At 38.8% G+C, this 22,810-nt stretch overlaps 1 protein-coding gene across 5 annotated transcripts in view; it reads left to right on the plus strand.

Annotated features, from left to right (window-relative positions):
* The window catches only part of LOC133653389 (regulator of G-protein signaling 17-like), a 67,254-nt gene that overhangs the window by 8,515 nt on the left and 35,929 nt on the right, over window positions 1–22,810 (plus strand). Inside the window, exon 2 of one of the 5 annotated variants that reach the window (XM_062052595.1) lies at window positions 15,721–15,831. The exons of 2 other annotated variants lie outside the window; for them this stretch is intronic. In XM_062052595.1, coding sequence (XP_061908579.1) covers window positions 15,817–15,831 — 15 coding nt within the window. In that variant the 5' untranslated portion in view covers window positions 15,721–15,816. Of the gene's footprint in view, window positions 1–15,720; window positions 15,832–17,330; window positions 17,462–22,810 lie in introns of those variants that run through there. 2 more of the 5 variants (XM_062052596.1, XM_062052597.1) reach the window with 2 other exon arrangements.

Genomic DNA, 22,810 nt, shown 5'->3' on the forward strand with positions numbered 1-22,810 from the left:
AGGTTCAGAGCAGGTGTATTATGGGGCGCCATTGCAGGATGGATATCACTCAGTGTTAAAAGCCATGGAATAAAAGTATGTTTTTAGGAGAGATTTAAAAACAGGAAGAGAGGAGGCTTGTCTAACACTCAGAGGTAGGTCTTTCCAGAGCTTGGGAGCAGCAGGGGCGAAAGCTCTGTCACCTCTAAGCTTCCCCCTTGTGTCAGGGACCGTCAGTAGCAGCTGATCTTAGGGATCGGGTGGGGCAGTAAGGCTAAAGGAGGTCGGAGAGATATGTTGGCGCGAGGTTGTTTAGACATTTAAAAACAAATAAAAGGAGTTTAAAGTATGTGTATATATATATATATATATATATATATATATATATATATATATATATATATATATATATATATATATATATATATATATATATATATATATATATATATATATATATATATATATATATATATATATATATATATATATATATATATATATATATGTCTTAATTAGATTATCCAAAAAAAATAGTGCTCGTAGAGCGTAATATGTATGTGTGGGAAAAAATAACAAGACTATTTCATCTCTACAGGCCTGTTTCATGATGGGTTTTCCTCAATCCTCAGGAGATTTTAATGGAAGCATTCACATACCATGGTTTATATAGGGCACAGAGCGGGTGGGTACAGGCAGGCGTGGGGGCGTGGTGATTGACTCATGTGTTACCTAGGAGGTGTTTCCTTCTGTGGCGGCATGCTGATACAATTTCGCTGCGCTTGTTGAGGGATGACAACTCTGGACGGTATATGATAAACAGTTTCTCTTTTAAGCAACTGTTTATCATATACCGTCCAGAGTTTCTCTTTTAAGCAACTGTTTTCTACACTAAATTTACGTTTTACGCCTGTCAGCACGGTGGGACAGGCGGTAAGTGCATGTGCCTCACAATACGAAGGGTTCAATCCCGGGCTCGGGATCTTTCTGTGTGGAGTTTGCAATTTTCTCCCCGTGACTGCGTGGGTTCCCTCCGGGTACCCCGGCTTCCTCCCAAAGACATGCGCCTGGGGATAGGTTGACTGGCAACACTAAATGGGCCCTAGTGTGTGAATGTGAGTGTGAATGTTGTCTGTCTATCTGTGTTGGCCCTGTGATGAGGTGGCGCCTGAATGCAGCTGAGATAGGCTCCAGCACCACCCGCGACCCCAAAAGGGACTAGCGGTAGAAAATTGATGGATGGATGGACGTTTTACACCTGAGATGGCCAACTTGACAAACAAGTGGAGTTCCTCCCATTTCTAGGGTTTTACGGTACACCGGTACTAGTATAGCACCGCGATACTTGTGAATCATATTTGGTTATATACCGCCTCTAAAAAGTACCGGTTCCCGTCCCCCTTTTTTTTAACGAACATGACGGCGCGCCGTCGTCACACCGTGACATAGCTGGTTTTACCAGCAGAGGAGCATGTTCGGCAGCGCACAATCACAGAGTACTTACAAGCAGACACAGTGTGTAGCCAGAAAAGGGAGAATGGACGCATTTTGGCTTAAAAACTAAAGATAAAGGTGAGGTTATAGCACTAAACGCCCTCAAGAAGAGGTGCTTTAAGACATGGCAGTGTTTTAGCTACTTCTAAATCACTAATCCTCGCCTCCATGGCGACAAATAAAATAAGTTTCTTACAAGTATCATTATCACTGGAGGATGAGGAATAGCTAAACATGCTTCACTACACACCGTAGCTCACCATGGGTGCATCTCCACCTGACATCCACTGTAATGATACCAAGTACAAGAGCGTATCTAGTCCATACTACTATGATTACATCAAGATTTTTTAGCATCACAAAATATTTTTTTGTTTTTTCAAGGTTTATATTATGTTTGTAAACTGAGGAAATACATCCCTGGACACATAAGGACTTAGATTATGAACAATGTATGATCCTGTAACTACTTAACTACCCAAATTTGTGGTATCATCCAAAACTGATGTAAAGTATCCAAACAACAGAAGAGTACGTGATTATTACATTTTAACAGAAGTGTAGATAGAACATGTTAAAACAGAAAATAAGCAGATATTAACAGTAAATGAACAAGTAGATTAACAATCCATTTTCTACCACTTGTCCCTCATAATGTTGACAAAATAATAAGTAGATAAATGACACAATATTTTACTGCATACATCAGCAGACTAATTAGGAGCCTTTGTTTGTTTACTTACTACTAAAAGACAAGTTGTCTAGTATGTTCACTATTTTATTTAAGGACACAATTGCAGTAATAAACATATGTTTAATGTACCGTAAGATTTTTTGTTGAAATAAAGCTAATAATGCAATTTTTTGTGGTCCCCTTTATTTACAAAAGTATCAAAATACATTTTGGTACCGGTACCAAAATATTGGTATTGGGACAACCCTACCCAACAACTTAGCGATGAAAAGCTTGGAACTATTGTACAAACCCCGTTTCCATATGAGTTGGGAACTTGTGTTAGATGTAAATATAAACGGAATACAATGATTTGCAAATAATTTTCAACCCATATTCAGTTGAATATGCTACAAAGACAACATATTTGATGTTCAAACTGATAAACTTTTTTTTTTGTGCAAATAATCATTAACTTTAGAATTTGATGCCAGCAACACGTGACAAAGAAGTTGGGAAAGGTGGCAATAAATACTGATAAAGTTGAGGAATGCTCATCAAACACTTATTTGGAACATCCCACAAGTGAACAGGCAAATTGGGAACAGGTGGGTGCCATGATTGGGTATAAAAGTAGATTCCGTGGAATGCTCAGTCATTCGCAAACAAGGATGGGACGAGGGTCACCACTTTGTCAACAAATGTGTGAGCAAATTGTTGAACAGTTTAAGAAAAACCTTTCTCAACCAGCTATTGCAAGGAATTTAGGGATTTCACCATCTACGCTCCGTAATATCATCAAAGGGTTCAGAGAATCTGGAGAAATCATTGCACGTAAGCAGCTAAGCCCGTGACCTTCGATCCGTCAGGCTGTACTGTATCAGCAAGCGACATCAGTGTGTAAAGGATATCACCACATGAGCCCAGGAACACTTCAGAAACCCACTGTCAGTAACTACAGTTGGTCGTTACATCTGTAAGTGTAAGTTAAAACTATCCTATGCAAGGCAAAAACCGTTTTATCAACAACACCCAGAAATGCCGTCGGCTTCGCTGGGCCTGAGCTCATCTAAGATGGACTGATACAAAGTGGAAAAGTGTTCTGTGGTCTGACGAGTCCACATTTCAAATTGTTTTTGGAAACTGTGGACGTTGTGTCCTCCGGACCAAAGAGGAAAAGAACCATCCGGATTGTAATAGGCGCAAAGTGTAAAAGCCAGCATGTGTGATGGTATGGGGGTGTATTAGTGCCCAAGACATGGGTAACTTACGCATCTGTGAAGGCACCATTAATGCTGAAAGGTACATACAGGTTTTGGAGCAACATATGTTGCCATCCAAGCAACGTTACCATGGACGCCCCTGCTTATTTCAGCAAGACAATGCCAAGCCACGTGTTACATCAACGTGGCTTCATAGTAAAAGAGTGCGGGTACTAGACTGGCCTGCCTGTAGTCCAGACCTGTCTCCCATTGAAAATGTGTGGCGCATTATGAAGCCTAAAATACTGCAACGGAGACCCCCGGACTGTTGAACAACTTAAACTGGGGCGGTATAGCTCGGTTGGTAGAGCGGCCGTGCCAGCAACTTGAGGGTTGCAGGTTCGATCCCCGCTTCCGCCATCCTAGTCACTGCCGTTGTGTCCTTGGGCAAGACACTTTACCCACCTGCTCCCAGTGCCACCCACACTGGTTTGAATGTAACTTAGATATTGGGTTTCACTATGTAAAGCGCTTTGAGTCACTTGAGAAAAAGCGCTATATAAATGTAATTCACTTCACTTCACTTAAACTGTACATCAAGCAAGAATGGGAAAGAATTCCACCTGAGAAGCTTCAAAAATATGTCTCCTCAGTTCCCAAATGTTTACTGAGTGTTGTTAAAAGGAAAGGCCATGTAACACAGTGGTGAACATGCCCTTTCCCAACTACTTTGGCACGGGTTGCAGCCATGAAATTCAAAATTAACTATTATTTGCAAAATAAAATAAAATAAAGTTTATGAGTTTGAACATCAAATATCTTGTCTTGTAGTGCATTCAATTGAATATGGGTTGAAAAGGATTTGCAAATCATTGTAATCTTGTAAGAAACATACTTTATTCGTCGCCATGGAGGCGAGGATTAGTGATTTAGAAGTAGCTAAAACACTGCTGACTGCGGATGAATGTTCGCTGCTAACTAGCTACTCATGTTTTAAAGCACCTCTTCCTGAGGGCGTTTCAGTGTCATATCTTCACCTTTTATCGTCAGTTTTTAGGCCAAAATGCGTCTATCCTACCTTTTCTGTCTGCTTGTATGTACTCTGTGATTGTGCGCTGCCGAACATGCTCCTCTGCTTGTAAACCCAGCAATATCACGACGTGACGACGCACCATGCCCGTTAAAAATAATAATAATAGGGAAAAGGTACTTTTCAAACAGAGTATAGTACCGGTTTTGATTCATTAGTACCGCGATACTATACTAGTACCGGTATACCGTACAACACTAGTTCAAAGTAGTTTAAATTGCTTTAAAATATATTTATGAAATAGAAAATCTGATTAATGTGCAGAACAGAACAAAAGCTTGTTTTATTTCCTAGGGATGCAGTGATTTGGTGGAATGTCTAAGTTGTATTTGTTGAATGTAAAGCCCGAAGCAACAGAATGGCTAAAAAAAAAAGATGCAAAAAGTAATACGAAAAAAATAGGAATGCTGGCAGCAGATGAAAACAAGTAAAAAGTGTGCTTTGCGACTTCATGGTGACTTTGCTGTGCTTGAAAGCATGTTTGTATGTACAATTGGCGCCAGGATGCTGCACTCCTGTCTTCGTTTTCTACACTAAATCTCTTTAGATGTGTTAGAAAATGCAACACATCAATCCGCAGCTTCAATGATCTGTCGAACTGCTTTTGACTCGGGAGAAAAAAAGAAACGCGGTAAAACTGTTTGTTGTGAAAACATTAAGTTCAGTCAGTAGCAAAGGAAGCCATCTGGCAGGTTTGACCGCTCCTGGGTCACATGACGCTTCGACCAATCATAACTGTGCTGCTCTTTCACTAAGAACCGTGTTGATTATGCACTGCTTTGAAGTATTAATAACACTACAATAATGCAATTCATTTCAATATGTGGAGACTAGTGTTCCCTGAGAGAGCATGAGGAGGTTGAGATGGGGGGGTAGGGTGTAAGAGGGGTGTATATTGTAGCGTCCCGGAAGAGTTAGTGCTGCAAGGGGTTCTGGGTATTTGTTGTGTTGTGTTTATGTTGCGTTACGATGCGGATGTTCTCCCGAAATGTGTTTGTCAGTCGTGTTTGGTGTGGGTTCACAGTGTGGCGCATATTTGTAACAGTGTTAAAGTTGTTTATACGGCCCACCATCAGTGTGACCTGTATGGCTATTGACCAAGTATGCCTTGCATTCACTTGTGTGTGTGTGAAAAGCCGTAGATATCATGTGACTGGGCCGGCACGCAAAGGCAGTGCCTTTAAGGTTTATTGGCGTTCTGTACTTCTCCCTACGTCCGTGTACACAGCGGCGTTTTAAAAAGTCATACATTTTACTTTTTGAAACCGATACCGCTAATTCTGAAACCGATACCGATAATTTCCGATATTATATTTTAATGCATTTATCGGCCAATAACATCGGCAGTCCGATATTATCGGACATCCCTACAAAAAACATTGAACGTGAAAAAATAAAGAAATAAAATATTTGAACTCACAATTTGTAGCACCTATTCGACGCCGTATAAGCCAGTGGTACCGCTTGATTCGATTGGAAGTGGCGGGCATTCCCCCATTTCAACGCCGGGACAGCTGAGCTAGATTCCGGGGTTGGCTGACCTTGTCTCACAAAATGTAGTTTCTCTTTAAATATCCTTCTTGAAAATGACCTTGCAAATAAATATCTGCCACCTAATCAAATTTTGTTCTCCTTCTTTGTGGGTTAAAAAAAAGAGTATCTGTGATTTCTCTGCTAGCCCGGTATGGCTACAGCGCAACACTTCCTGTTTTTAGTGAAGTGCAACTTGCTTTTGGATACTCACCTTGGAATGACAAGTGCAGTGTTTCCCACTGCGGCCCGCCACGAAAGAATTAAGGCCGCCACAAAAAAAAAAAGTTTTTATTTTTATTTTTTATTTTATTTTTATTTTTTTTTGTGTCCTGTCAAGCTTCTCAGGCAAATCATATAGTTGATGTAGATTTTTTTTACAAAAGAGAAGTGTAGGATCAAGATTTTTGGAGCTCTTTGTTCAGTGGATCAGATGTTTGATGAAGCTTTGTGTCTATCTACCACCACTACTGTTTTCTGTTTATTTGTTACTGACTGTGGCAGGACACATCTGCCTCTGTTTCACTTTATGTTGCTGGTAAATAATATGCCTGTAGTAGTATAATATGGTTGTATAATAGTAGGTTAAAGTTAAATTATTTAGTATGCACTAACTAAAGGGGCAAAGCTTTAAGAGACATTTGAGCTTTTATATTTTTATAAGATATATTTTTTGTAAGAACCACAATTAATAAATATATTTCAGTGAATAACTTATTGTTCAAATCTGTATATAAATATGTACATAAAGTGTTGTAATTATATTGTAAAATGGATGGATGGATGGACGTTTAAAACAAAACTGTTATTATTAATTAGTAAGTATACATTTTTTGAGCCTTTTTAGAGAAAATCATATCATTGTAGAAAATTATGCAAAGTACTCGATGATGTCATGGTGACCACGCCCATAGCCACAGGTATCTTGGCAGTTTATGGGAAACACTGCAAGTGGGTATCCAATCAGTCTTGTTAATATCAGGGTACCTAGATAGGCTACCGTCAACAACTTGTGATCCCGATTGGCTATCGCAACTGTCTATCAACTGTATGTGTTCTCAAATTGGTCCGCTGACGGTGTGGCTCTGCTGATCTGCATAGCATCGCCGTGGCTCAAACCAGTGAGTATCGAATCACAGGACGCGTAAATGTCACGTTCAACGCGAGGCCAGCTAGAAGGCCTTACTGACAACAATTTGTGATCTAATTGGCTATTGCAATTGTCAACCAACTACGGCTGGGCGATATATCGAATATATTCGATATATTGCGGGTTTGTCTATGTGCGATATAGAAAATGACTATATCGTGATATTCGAGTGTACGTTATCACGCAGTTGCTTTTAGCTGCGGGCATTACACTACAGGCGTTTCCTACTCTATCTTGTCTCTCCTTCTCACAGAGAGATGAAACAAACACACCTTCTTACATACGTCACATACTGTCGCGCGTGCGACGTCATACGCCCTCGCAGAGCAGAGAGGTAGCGGCAGGTCTAGTTTAGTCTTTATTTGAAGGGACAATGTACAGAAACATTAAGCTCAAAGACAGATATGTTCTGTACCAGATTATAGCTAAGTAGCTAATTTCCATCTGCAGTCCCTGGCTACCTAAATTAAAGGGATACAAAAATCATGCAATAAAATTATGACAAGGTGGTAACGTTAGCTGTGATGCTAGCGGTGCGAGTGGTAATATGAGAGAGAGAAGGTGCGAATCTGGTAACAATTGACGGAAGAATTAATTCCCAAGAGAAACCGCACGGGGTCCATCGTCCGGCGGTGGTTTGGCTTCAAGCGGGAAGATGTTGAACAGACAAATGTAATATGTCAAGTATGCGGCAAAAGCGTTGCTACAAAAAGTAGCAGCACTGCTAATTTGTAGCATGACTTGAAAAGTCACCCACTAGAGAATGAAGAGTGCTTGAAACTCCGCATGTCAACATCTCCGCCGGTGCCACACCCACCCAATTTAGCCTGGCGCCTTCCATTAAAATAGTCAACAGAAGGAGATAACGTCCACAGGAACCTACCACATAGCGAAGGACATACACTATTTGATTTCCTATTATGAAGCTCATTTTTATTTGACAGTTATTGAAATATCTTGTGTGACATCATGCACAAAAGTGCACTTTATTTGTTTTAAACTATTGTAGTGGCGTTCTGTACAAAAAGGGTTGTTTTGATATGTCATCTTAGTGACATCATGCACAAAAGTGCACTCATAGATTGTTTTAAAATGTCTCTGACAATCTTGCACTTTCTGTTTTGGAAATGACATGAATGTTTGTGCCACTGCTTAATAACTGTTTAATAAATACAGTTTGGGTAAATTGACTTAGTTGTGATTTCCCTCTCTGCATGAAAGTTTAAAATGAGCATATATTAATGCAGTATGAAGAAGAATGTTTTAATGTAGACACATAGAATCATCATACTGCTGTGATTATATGCATCAAGTGTTCATTCAAGGCTAAGGCAAAATATCGAGATATACAGTATACCGTGTATCGTGACATGGCTTAAAAATATCGAGATATTGATAAAAGGCCATATCGCCCAGCCCTACTATCAACTGTATGTGTTCGTTCACTTACAGTGCAGAACATTGTTGATTCTGAAGGCCCCAGGCAGATTTGGTACAGCATGGCAACATAAGCTAGCTGAATTCTGATTGGATAAAAACTCCAACCTAAAAACAACAGCACTGGATGGAGCATAATATGACATGAAGAGAATAGTAATACTTTTAGATATTTAGGGAAAGTACTGTATTTTTCGGACTATAAGTCGCTCCGGAGTATAAGTCGCACCGGCCGAAAATGCATAAAAAGAAGGAAAAAAACATATATAAGTCGCACTAGAGTATAAGTCTCATTTTTGGGGGGAAATGTATTTGATAAAACCCAACACCAAGAATAGACATTTGAAAGGCAATATAAAATAAATAAAGAATAGTGAACAACAGGCTGAATAAGTGTACGTTATATGACGCATAAATAACCAATTGGTATGTTAACGTAACATATTATGGTAAGAGTCATTCAAAGAACTATAACATATAGAACATGCTATACGTTTACCAAACAATCTGTCACTCCTAATCGCTAAATCCCATTAAATCTTATACGTCTAGTCCAGTGGTTCTTAACCTGGGTTCCATCGAACCCTGGGGGTTCGGTGAGTCGGCCTCAGGGGTTCGGTGGAGCCTCCGCCGCGGAAGTCAAGACACACCCGACTCTTCTTGTAAAAATAACCTCCCTACAGTGTTTCCCATAAACTGCCAAGATACCTGTGGCGGCGGGGGCGTGGCTATGGTCGTGGTCACCATGACATCGTCGAGTAATTTGCATAATTTACTACAATATGATTTTCTCTAAAAAGGCTCAAAAAATGTATACTTACTAATTAATAATAACAGTTTTGTTTTAAACGTCCATCCATCCATCCATCCATCCATTTTACAATATAATTACAACACTTTATGTACATATTTATATACAGATTTGAACAATAAGTTATTCACTGAAATATATTTATTAATTGTGGTTCTTACAAAAAATATATCTTATAAAATATAAAAGCTAAAATGTCTCTTAAAGCTCTGCCACTTTAATTAGTGCATACTAAATAATGTAACTTTAGCCTACTACTACAACCATATTATTTACCAGCAACATAAAGTGAAACAGAGGCAGAGGTGTGCTGCCACAGTCAGTAACAAATAAACAGAAAACAGTAGTGGTCAAATACAAATAAGGCAACAAGAGAAGTATCCTACATTTCTCTTTTGTAAAGTAAATCTGAACAGCCTATATGGGCATCTACATCAACTATAATTTGCCTGAGAAGCTGGACAGGACAAAAAAAAATAATTAAAAAAAAAATAATTAAAAAAAAAAAAATCTATTTGTGGCAGACCTAATTCTTTCGTGGCGGGCCGCCACAAATAAATGAATGTGTGGGAAACACTGCCCTATCGGCATACTATGGATACACCCAAACAATGTTCCCTCTAATTTTCCAACTGATTTGCAGGTGTGTAATTTGTTGTAAGTTTATGCACTGTGTTGGTTTTGTTCTTTGAACGGTTCATTTTGTGCACTAGTAAACAAACATAACTTTGTCTTGAATGAAAAAAAAAAGTTTAATTTTTCACTAAAGACGGGTTCGGTGAATGCACATATTAAACTGGTGTGGTTTGGTACTGCAAACAAGGTTAAGAACCACTGGTCTAGTCTCTTATGTGAATGAGCTAAATAATATTATTTGATATTTTACGGTAATGTGTTAATAATTTCACACATAAGTCGCTCCTGAGTATAAGTTGCACGCCCGGCCAAACTATGAAAAAAACTGTGACTTATAGTCCGAAAAATACGGTAAATAAAAAATTACTTTATCTTTAATTATGTTAATGATTTCTGGTTATGTTAGGCCAGCAGAGAAGGCACACCACTGGTTAAACCACTAATGGTGGTGTTCTTGATATATATTTTTTGGGGATAAATGTTACTGTGAGGAAATTGTTTTTTTCAGCTGGACGACGGAGGAAATGACCAATACTTGTTGTCGTCATGAAAATATTGCTACACTATGTTGCGCGTGTTGAAGATGTGACTCCTGCCTTGTAGTGGTCGCCCCTGAGCGTTGTGTTGGCGTACAAACACACCAAATGACCGGGCCGTGTTTACGTTGCAACACGCAGACCAGTTCTACGAGAACAGCTGCCGGACCTGACACGCCAAAATAGGAAGCTCCACTCAGACTTGTTGTCATCACGAATCTAGAAGTTTTTAGGTTGCTCTTTTTTGTCTTTTCCCCTTCCTGTTGGTCCACGCTTCCTGTTCCCGCGTCTTTCTTCACCGTCCCCCGTCGCTAGCCGCTTCCTCTTTTTGTCAAGTCGTCGTCCTTTCCTCCTGGCGCTTGCTTCATCTCGTCTCTGCCGTCTTCACTTCCCTCCGAATCCATCTTGTCGTTTGGCAGAGGCTCCAGCTCCCTCATAACCCTGAAGTACTGCAGTTCATAATTGGAACCAATCGACTCATCAAAATGTCACCACTGTTAAACTTTGTTTAGACGTCACAACTTTAATTTCTGTGTATTTGTTAATTCATCAAAGCTGGGCATGAAAGCAGGCGTGTAAAGACAGCCCAATGTAGGTCAACACAGTTTGATTGGTTCTGTGAAGCGGCTCGCACGTCACAAAGCCCGTATTGCCAAAGTGTCGCCCAATGAAATACAAACCCCGTTTCCATATGAGTTGGGAAATTGTGTTAGATGTAAATATAAACGGAATACAATGATTTGCAAATCCTTTTCAACCCATATTCAGTTGAATGCACTACAAAGACAACATATTTGATGTTCAAACTCATAAACTTTATTTATTTTTTTGCAAATAATAATTAACTTAGAATCTCATGGCTGCAACACGTGCCAAAGTAGTTGGGAAAGGGCATGTTCACCACTGTGTTACATGGCCTTTCCTTTTAACAACACTCAGTAAACGTTTGGGAACTGAGGAGACACATTTTTGAAGCTTCTCAGGTGGAATTCTTTCCCATTCTTGCTTGACGTACAGCTTAAGTTGTTCAACAGTCCGGGGGTCTCCGTTGTACTATTTTAGGCTTCATAATGCGCCACACTTTTTTAATGGGAGACAGGTCTGGACTACAGGCAGGCCAGTCTAGTACCTGCACTCTTTTACTATGAAGCCACGTTGATGTAACACGTGGCTTGACATTGTCTTGCTGAAATAAGCAGGGGCGTCCATGGTAACGTTGCTTGGATGGCAACATATGTTGCTCCAAAACCTGTATGTACCTTTCAGCATTAATGGCGCCTTCACAGATGTGTAAGTTACCCATGTCTTGGGCACTAATACACCCCCATACCATCACACATGCTGGCTTTTCAACTTTGCGCCTATAACAATCCGGATGGTTCTTTTCCTCTTTGGTCCGGAGGACACGACGTCCACAGTTTCCAAAAACAATTTGAAATGTGGACTCGTCAGACCAGAGAACACTTTTCCACTTTGTATCAGTCCATCTTAGATGAGCTCAGGCCCAGCAAAGCCGACGGCATTTCTGGGTGTTGTTGATAAACGGTTTTCGCCTTGCATAGGAGAGTTTTAACTTGCACTTACAGATGTAGCGACCAACTGTAGTTACTGACAGAGGGTTTCTGAAGTGTTCCTGAGCTCATGTGGTGATATCCTTTACACACTGATGTCGCTTGTTGATGCAGTACAGCCTGAGGGATCGAAGGTCACCGGCTTAACTGCTTACGTGCAGTGATTTCTCCAGATTCTCTGAACCCTTTGATGATATTATGGACCGCAGATGGTGAAATCCCTAAATTCCTTGCAATAGCTGGTTGAGAAAGGTTTTTCTTAAACTGTTCAACAATTTGCTCACGCATTTGTTGACAAAGTGGTGACCCTCGCCCCATCCTTGTTTGTGAATGACTGAGCATTTCATGGAATCTACTTTTATACCCAATCATGGCACCCACCTGTTCCCAATTTGCCTGTTCACCTGTGGTATGTTCCAAATAAGTGTTTGATGAGCATTCCTCAACTCTATCAGTATTTATTGCCACCTTTCCCAACTTCTTTGTCACATGTTGCTGGCATCAAATTCTAAAGTTAATGATTATTTGCAAAAAAAAAAAGGTTTATCAGTTTGAACATCAAATATGTTGTCTTTGTAGCATATTCAACTGAATATGGGTTGAAAATTATTTGCAAATCATTGTATTGCGTTTATATTTACATGTAACACAATTTCCCAACTCATATGGAAACGGGGTTTGTACATGTAAGTCTATTTTTAAGCAGTGCACAATTTGAACATAAAAAACCCCCAGACTTTTAGCTAAGAAATATTGCATGAAAAACAATACAAAGTAGTGTACCGCACACAACTACAGTAGTTTTATGATGTGTTCTTAGGGCTTGGCGATATGGCCTTTTTTTAATATCTCAATATTTGTAGGCCATGTCACGATACACGATATATATCTGGATATTTTGCCTTAGCCTTGAATGAACACAAATAATACGTTACGGTAATCGAGACGAGACGTAACGAACGCATGAATAATGATCTCAGCGTCGCTAGTGGACAAAATGGAACGAATTTTAGCGATATTACGGAGATGAAAGAAGGCCGTTTTAGTAACACTCTTAATGTGTGACTCAAACGAGAGAGTTGGGTCGAAGATAATACCCAGATTCTTTACCGAGTCGCCTTGTGTAATTGTTTGGTTGTCAAATGTTAAGGTGGTATTATTAAATAAATGTCGGTGTCTAGCAGGACCGATAATCAGCATTTCCGTTTTCTTGGCATTGAGTTGCAAAAAGTTAGCGGACATCTATTGTTTAATTACATTAAGACACGCCTCCAGCTGACTACAATCCGGTGTGTTGGTCAGCTTCAGGGGCATGTAGAGTTGGGTGTCATCAGCATAACAGTGAAAGCTAACACCGTATTTGCGTATGATGTCGCCTAGCGGCAGCATGTACATTCTGATAAGTGCAGGGCCAAGAACCGAACCCTGGGGAACTCCACACGTTACCTTAACATAGTCTGATGTCACATTGTTATGGGAGACGCACTGCATCCTGTCAGTAAGATAAGAGTTAAACCAAGACAAGGCTAAGTCTGACATACCAATAGGGATGATGTTTGATAAGAAATTATCGAGTTCGAGCCGAGCCTATTATCGAATCCTCTTATCGAACCGATTCCTTATCGATTCTCTTATCGAATCCAGATAGGTTGTTGTATATGGAAAAAAACACAATATTTGGTTTAACAAAAGCTCACTTTTATTTTATAAGAAAAAAATTAAATTAAATAAATAAATAAATATTGACTGTTACCCCCCTAAAAAAAATATATATATATATTGACTGTTGTTACCCAAAGTATATTAAGGGGGATTTTTTTTAAAAAAACAAATATATACAGTAACACAAAAACAACCAGTCTCTGTGCTTACTATAGGTGTATAAATAATAATATAGTGTTAAATAAAATCAGTCCCTTGGGCACAAAACTGAAAATAATACAGCTCTTCAAAAAGTGCACTTCTGCTGCTATTGGAACATACTAACTACACACACAGGCAGACAGCTACCAAACAATCCAAGACGTCTAATAAAGTTCCAAAGCAGATTAATCCATTTAGGCTCTTTATTGCTGTTGATCTTGCACTGGACTGTTATTTTTTATTTTTTTTAAACGGAAATACAGACAATGACAAATGTATAAGCTTTGTGATTCAATTAACATACTGAAATGTAATACACAATATGTAAATATTAGCTTCACACAAATATACAGTACTATCATCAAACAAATACTTCTAAGTGTTGAAACTATTTCGATGGTGGAAATACACGACTGGCAGCCATTTTAAGTCCTCAAAACATCCATTGAAACCGTGCACAAAAATAGTTTTTCAATAAACATCTTAGTTTTAAATTTAACCACTTTCCACCTTAATATTGAGTTATATAAACAAGTTAAACAGTTTACTTACAGACTTATCTTTTCCAAGGCTTGTAAGAGCTAACACAACTTGTCTACTTCTCAATTGTCTCATGAACTGAACTGACATCGTCAACCCGGAAGTGTCCAGACTAATGACGCGTAGTATTTTCATATCGCCACAAGGTGTCAGTAAGAGTCACAATCAAATGGGCATAACATTGTCTGTTTGGGATTCGTTCCCAGGGATTCGAATAAAGAACCAACTCTTTTTCTTTACTATAGTGGCCCCGATTACGGGTACTGGTTCTCAAAAAGGGATTCGAGTCCGAGGACTCTGTTCTTTTCTTATCGAACAACCGGGAAAATCGGTTTCGAGCATCATCCCTACATACCAATACGTGTTTTGATACGCTCTAATAAAATATTATGATCGACGGTATCGAAAGCAGCACTAAGATCAAGAAGCAGCCACATGGATGATTCTTATCATATAAAATAGCAATACTTAACAAAAAAATAAATAATAATGATAAATAAAATAAAATTGTGTCCATGTTATGGCTTTTTATACAGTTTTTTTTTTTTTTACTTTGTTCTTGTAACGCTGCAATATTTCATATGTCATAGTTTTCCAATGTTAAACCTGTACAATTCTGAAACAAAATAAAACATTTTGAAAAATGTATTACTGGTTGAAGAACATTATTAAGTTGCAGTTCTCCATCTAGACTAAACAATGGCGGCACGCTGCGTTCATCTTATCCACTTGTCTTTGTATACGTATTTCACCGGGTTTTTTCGAGCTCTGGCTTCTCCTCGGCAAGTCTGGACTGCGTTTGTTTGCGGAGTCGACGCGTGATGCCACAAACGCTTCCTGTTGGTTTTACACTGAAATGTAGAACTTCCTGTTTGTGTTTTATTTTAGCAGACTTTATTATGTGGATTATTGTCCGCACACTTACAATGACTTTTCTCTCCCTCTCTCTTTGTGTGTGTATGCGTGTTTGTGTACTGTTGTGGTGCCAATTAATTTGCTTTTATTTTCTTCTCATTACTGTATTAATTTTTTGCTGCATTGGTTTTGCACGAATGCATGCTTGCACACGCTGGTTTGCGTGTGTGTGTGTGTGTGTGTGTGTGTGTGTGTGTGTGTGTGTGTGTGTGTGTGTGTGTGTGTGTGTGTGTGTGTGTGTGTGTGTGTGTGTGTGTGTGTGTGTGTGTGTGTGTCTGTGTGTAATTATAAAGAAGAGGTCCGAGACCAAAAGGGGGATGACATGCATGTGTCCAGCCTACTAACATCGCTGACGACTCGCTCGCTAACCGACTGTCCGCCATCACGACATGACGGACATACTGGTAAAAATTTTAATTTATTTTCCTGTTAGCATTTGTATCACTGTCTCACTAAATATATATTTTTGTTGATCTGATAAACTGCATTACTACAGTTGTGTAGTCAGCATGGCCGCTTGTTGCTAGGCAGGGTTGATGGGGCTCATATGTGGGGAAAGTCACACTGATGAGGAAATTAATGTGCGACCTCTAATCCTTAAAATAAAATAGATGTTGCTCAACCTTCTGTTTGCTTGACATTTGGAATATGTTTCTTTTATAGAAAATAATGGGAAAAATAAATAATCCGTTCCTGGGTCAAACTTTGTGCAGCTTTATAAAGTGTACAGTAGAAGTATGCAATATGGCTGAAAACTTTATCACGATGTAAGTGTTTTACTGTCTATCGATAATTATTATGAGTGCTCTATAATAAGAAGAATGTTTTAATGTAGACACATAGAATCATCAAACTGCTGTGATTATATGCATCAAGTGTTCATTCAAGGCTAAGCCAAAATATCGAGATATATATCGTGTATCGTGACATGGCCTAAAAATATTGAGATATTTTTTGTTAGGTAGCCAGCACACGGTGTTAGTTAGTGTTTGTTAGGTAGCCAGCACACGGTGTTAGTTAGTGTTTGTTAGGTAGCCAGCACACGGTGTTAGTTAGTGTTCAGTGTTTCCCATAAACTGCCAAGATACCTGTGGTGGTGGGGGCGTGGCTATGAGCGTGGTCGCCATGACATCATCAAGTAATTTGCATAATTTACTACAATGATATGATTTTCTCTAAAAAGGCTCAAAAAATGTATACTTACTAATTAATAATAACAGTTTTGTTTTAAACGTCCATCCGTCCATCCATCCATTTTACAATATAATTACAACACTTTGTGTACATATTTATATACAGATTTGAACAATAAGTTATTCACTGAAATATATTTAATAATCGTGGTTCTTACAAAAAATATATCTTATAAAATATGAAAGCTAAAATGTCTCTTAAAGCTCTGCCCCTTTAATTAGTGCATACTAAATAATTTAACTTTAGCCTACTACTACAACCATATTATTTACCAGCAACATAAAGTGAAACAGAGGCAGAGGTGTCCTGCCACAGTGAGTAACAAATAAACAGAAAACAGTAGTGGTCAAATACAAATAAGGCAACAAGAGAAGTATCCTACACTTCTCTTTTGTAAAGTAAATCTGAACAGCCTTTATGGGCATCTACATCAACTATATGATTTGCCTGAGAAGCTGGACAGGAGAAAAAAAAATACACTTTTTTTTTTTAATTTTTAATTTTTTTATTTTTAGCGGACGTAATTCTTTTGTGGCAGGCCGCCACAAATAAATGAATGTGTGGGAAACACTGGTGTTTGTTAGGTAGCCAGCACACTGTGTCGGGGAGTCAATGCCAAGTCTGATTCATCAAGTTTCACAGCGAAACTAAGAAGTGTCACAATCAACACCCCTCCCCTTCTCCCCTCTTACTTCCTGTCTGCCAATGAGCGCCTCTCTTCCTCCTAACCCAAAGGAAGGCATGTTGACTGATGGAGTCTTTGTAGCTCGGAGACAACGGCGAAGGGGAGCTGCGCCGTCGTTTTGCCTCCAGCGTCCACATTGACTCGTCCTCTCTGTGGTGAGCGCTCATGTTTCCAATGCTGTTCTTCAAAGTCGGGACTTTGGGCTCAAGGCTTGGTCGGTTTTGTCCCAAGACCTTGGTCTTCCCTTGTTAGCTAACGTTTACGCAACAGAGGACGTTCTAAAATGTTGCCGTGCGTCTTAATTCTTCATATTTGTCAACTTTCTCTGGTGAGAGTTTCTTATTGCTTGTGTTCATGCTTTAAAAGTAGAGATGTCCGATAATGGCTTTTTTGCCGATATTCCGATATTGCCAACTCTTAATTACCGATTCCGATATCAACCGATACAGATATATACAGTCGTGGAATGAACACATTATTGTGCCTAATTTTGTTGTGATGCCCCGCTGGATGCATTAAACAATGTAACAAGGTTTTCCTAAATAAATCAACTCAAGTTATGGAAAAAAAAATGCCAACATGTCACTGCCATACTTATTATCTTACTTGCCAACCTTGAGACCTCCGATACCGGGAGGTGGGGGGTGTGGTCGGGTGTGGGGCGGGGGCGTGGTTAAGAGGGGAATATATTTAAGCTAGAATTCACCAACTCAAGTATTTCATACATATATATATATATATATATATATATATATATATATACACTACCGTTCAAAAGTTTGGGGTCACATTGAAATGTCCTTATTTTCAATGAAGATAACTTTAAACTAGTCTTAACTTTAAAGAAATACACTCTATACATTGCTAATGTGGTAAATGACTATTCTAGCTGCAAATGTCTGGTTTTTGGTGCAATATCTACAAAGATGTATAGAGGCCCATTTCCAGCAACTATCTTTCCAGTGTTCTAATGGTACAATGTGTTTGCTCATTGGCTCAGAAGGCTAATTGATGATTAGAAAACCCTTGTGCAATCATGTTCACACATCTGAAAACAGTTTAGCTCGTTACAGAAGCTACAAAACTGACCTTCCTTTGAGCAGATTGAGTTTCTGGAGCATCACATTTGTGGGGTCAATTAAACGCTCAAAATGGCCAGAAAAAGAGAACTTTCATCTGAAACTCGACAGTGTTCTTAGAAATGAAGGCTATTCCTCAAAATTGTTTGGGTGACCCCAAACTTTTGAACGGTAGTATATATATATATATATATATATATATATATATATATATATATATATATATATATATATATATATATATATATATATATATATATATATTTATTTTATTATACATATAAATAAAAGAAATACTTGAATTTCAGTGTTCTGGAGGCTATCCAGTAGATGGCAGTATTGTCCTGTTTAAGAGTGTCACAACATTGCTGTTTACGGCAGACGAACTGCTTTACGGTAGACTAAACGTGACTGCTGTTGTGTGTTGTTACCGCGCTGGCAGGACGTTAATGAAACTGCCTAGCAATAAACCCACATAAGAAACCAAGAACTCGCCCTCGATCATTCTACAGTTATGACGTCATTGGGCAGGCAAGCTGTTTATATTGTGGGAAAGCGGACGTGAGAACAGGCTGTCCCCACTCAGGTCCGCATTGAGCTGGAGGGGCGTGGCCTCCAGCTCCGGCTGAATACCGGGAGTTTGTCGGGAGAAAATTTCTGCCGGGAGGTTATCGGGAGAGGCGCTGAATACCGGGAGTTTCCCGGTAAAAACGGGAGGGTTGGCAAGTATGTTTATTATTTAAGTCACAAAGTGCATTATTTTTTTTAACATGCCTCAAAACAGCAGCTTGGAATTTGGGACATGCTCTCCCTGAGAGAGCATGAGGAGGTTGAGGTGGGCGGGGTTGGGTGTTGCAGGGGTGTATATTGTAGCGTCCCGGAAGAGTTAGTGCTGCAAGGCGTTCTGGGTATTTGTTCTGTTGTGTTTATGTTGTGTTACGGTGCGGATGTTCTTCCGAAATGTGTTTGTCATTCTTATTTGGTGTGGGTTCACAGTGTGGTGCATATTTGTAACAGTGTTAAAGTTGTTTATACGGCTACCCTCCGTGTGACCTGTATGGCTGTTGACCAAGTATGGTTGCATTCACTTGTGTGTGTGAAAAGTCGTAGATATCATGTGACTGGGCCGGCACGCAAAGGCAGTGCCTTTAAGGTTTATTGGCGCTCTGTACTTCTCCCTGCGTCCGTGTATCACTCTGTACAGCAGCGTTTTAAAAAGTCATACATTTTACTTTTTGAAACCGATACCTATAATTTCCGATATTACATTTTAAAGCATTTATCGGCCGATAATATCGGCAGTCCGTTATTATCGGACATCTCTATTTAAAAGCCGTCTCACTTTGCTGGCCCTAGCATTAGGGACGCACCAATCGATATATATAATCGTATCGGGCGATTTTCGTAAAACAGTATGGGATCGCCATTTTTAATTCATGCTTATCACAAAAGCTGCAAATGTATTTTGTTTTTAGTCCTCCCGGCTGACAAACGGCTAGCAGCTAATTGTGTATTTCCATACACAGTGTGGAGCCCCTCCCCTAAGTTGATAGATCAACTGTACAAAGTGCATTTCTTAGTATCTTAGACTTAGACAAACTTTAATGATCCACAAGGGAAATTCTTCCACACAGTACCTCAGTTACAATGATGTAAAGTGTAAGGCTGAAAAGGACAATGCAGGTACAAATAGACTAAATATAGCGATATAAAATATAACATATATACATAATATTTACTTAATATATGTACAGTATATTATATGTACTGATATATTATATTATGTCTATCATACACTACCGTTCAAAAGTTTGGGGTCACATTGAAATGTCCTTATTTTTGAAGGAAAATCACTGTACTTTTCAATGAAGATAACTTTAAACTAGTCTTAACTTTAACGAAATACACTCTATACATTGCTAATGTGGTAAATGACTATTCTAGCTACAAATGTCTGGTTTTTGGTGCAATATCTACATAGGTGTATAGAGGCCCATTTCCAGCAACTATCACTCCAGTGTTCTAATGGTACAATGTGTTTGCTCATTGGCTCAGAAGGCTAATTGATGATTAGAAAACCCTTGTGCAATCATGTTCACACATCTGAAAACAGTTTAGCTCGTTACAGAAGCTACAAAACGGACCTTCCTTTGAGCAGATTGGGTTTCTGGAGCATCACATTTGTGGGGTCAATTAAACGCTCAAAATGGCCACAAAAAGAGAACTTTCATCTGAAACTCGACAGTCTATTCTTGTTCTTAGAAATGAAGGCTATTCCACAAAATTGTTTGGGTGACCCCAAACTTTTGAACGGTAGCGTATATACCAGTGTTCCCCAACCACCGGGCCGCGGCCGCACAATAAATAATCAATTTTTTTATTTTTATTGTATTTTATTTTTTATTTAATCAACATAAAAAACACAATATATACATTATATATCAATATAAATCAATACAGTCTGTAGGGATACAGTCCGTAAGCACACATGATTGTATTTCTTTATGAGAAAAAAAAAATAATAATTTTTTTCTTCCCCCCCCCCCCCCCCCCCCCCCCTCCATGGGACACATTTTCAAGCGTTGACCGACCGGTCCGCAAGTACAAAAAGGTTGGGGAACACTGATATATACAATATATAACAATTACCATCAGGCAGCGGACTCTCCCCAAATAATAATAAACACCTCCCAGTCAACTACTAGTAACATCACTATGAGCCCGTTGACCTTCTAGAAATATAAACTGCACCTCAGCTCACTCGCAGTCCTGGCTTGAGGTGAAGGCTAATTACCTCTCAGTTCCAGCCACATCGACCCCTTCTGAGCGCCTATTTTCAGCTGCTGGGAATATTGTAAACAAGAAAAGAACCAAACATGTACACATGCTAACCTTTCTTCATTACAACTGTTAGTCACTCACTGGAATGAGTAGAATTGGTTATTGTGTACTGTGTTGGACTGGATGTTTATTTTGCACATTTTAAAAGCAATACTTAATGTTTACAGTGCTCCAGAATATTTAGATTGGCACTTTTTTGTATTGGATGTTTATCTTTATTTTTGCACATTTTAGCAAATAAGCAATACTTTCGCTTTTGTTGAAATGTTTACACTGTTGTTACAGAATATTTCGTTTTGCACTTTTTTGTATTGGATGTTTATCTTTATTTTTGCACATTTTAAAGCAAAATAAGCAATACTTTTACTTTTGAAATGCTTATACTATTGCAGAATATTAAGATTTGCACTGGATGTTGACTTTTATATTTGCACATTAAAAAGCAAATAAGCTACTTTTAATTTTGTTAAATGTTAAAAGTTTTAAATGTTTACATTGTTACAGAATATTTAGTCATGTTGTTGTCAATGTTGGCTGAGTGGCCATACTTCTTTTTTTTTTGTAAATAAAAGCCATGCCTTTTGAAAAAATGGGCCTACATTTATTTTTTCATCTTCATTTTGAATAAAAAAAATAATCGGTAAAAGGAAAAATAATCTATAGATTAATCGAAAAAATAATCTATAGATTAACCGATTAATCGAAAAAAATAATCTATAGATTAATCGATAGAAAAATAATCGTTAGCTGCAGCCTTACTGCTTGCTGCACACATTAAAGGACCTAAGCTTACTCAGGAAAAAGAGTCTGCTCATGCCCTTCTTGTAAACAGCTTTGCAGTTGTCCTTCCAGTCCAGTCTGCTGTTCAAGTGGACTCCCAGATACTTGTACTGCCCCAATCCTAAGTATTATCAACTATTATTATCGCTGGAAGACCAAGCTAAACATGTTACACACCAAAAGAAAGCCAGGAGCAGGGACGCTCATAGCTAAGACAACACCAAAGAATAAGTGCTCAGTAAAGTTTAAGAAGTGTAGATGTAAGAATGTGAGCAGATATTAACATTAAATTGCCAAGTATATTAATAATAGTTAGAGAAAGGGTAATATAAGAACTATCCAGGAGATCGCAAAAAGCCGCTGCCTGACCAGGGCTCAGAAAATCTGCAGAGACTTCTCCCACCCCCACCAAGTACTGTTTTCACTGCTGGACTCTAGAAAGAGGTTCCGCAACCTCCGGGTTCTGTAACAGCTTCTTCCCTCAGGCCGTAAGACTCTTGAACACATCATAATAATCCCCTCAATTCCCCCCAAAAATGGATTAACTCGCTGGAATATAAAGACAATATAACATACATCCATAAACCTGGATGCATATGCAAAAGTGCAATACATTTATCTGTACAGTAATCTATTTATTTATATCTGCACCTTATTGCTCTTTTATCCTGCACTACCATGAGCTAATGCAACGAAATGTCCTTCTTATCTGTACTGCAAAGTTCAAATTTGAATGACAATACAAGGAAGTCTAAGTCTAGTCTAACTGTTAGCATGTCAGCTTTGTCAGTCAGTACAAGACAG

This window comes from Entelurus aequoreus, linkage group LG07 (genome assembly GCF_033978785.1).
Source record: "Entelurus aequoreus isolate RoL-2023_Sb linkage group LG07, RoL_Eaeq_v1.1, whole genome shotgun sequence".
In the NCBI taxonomy this organism is placed as follows: Eukaryota; Metazoa; Chordata; class Actinopteri; order Syngnathiformes; family Syngnathidae; genus Entelurus; species Entelurus aequoreus.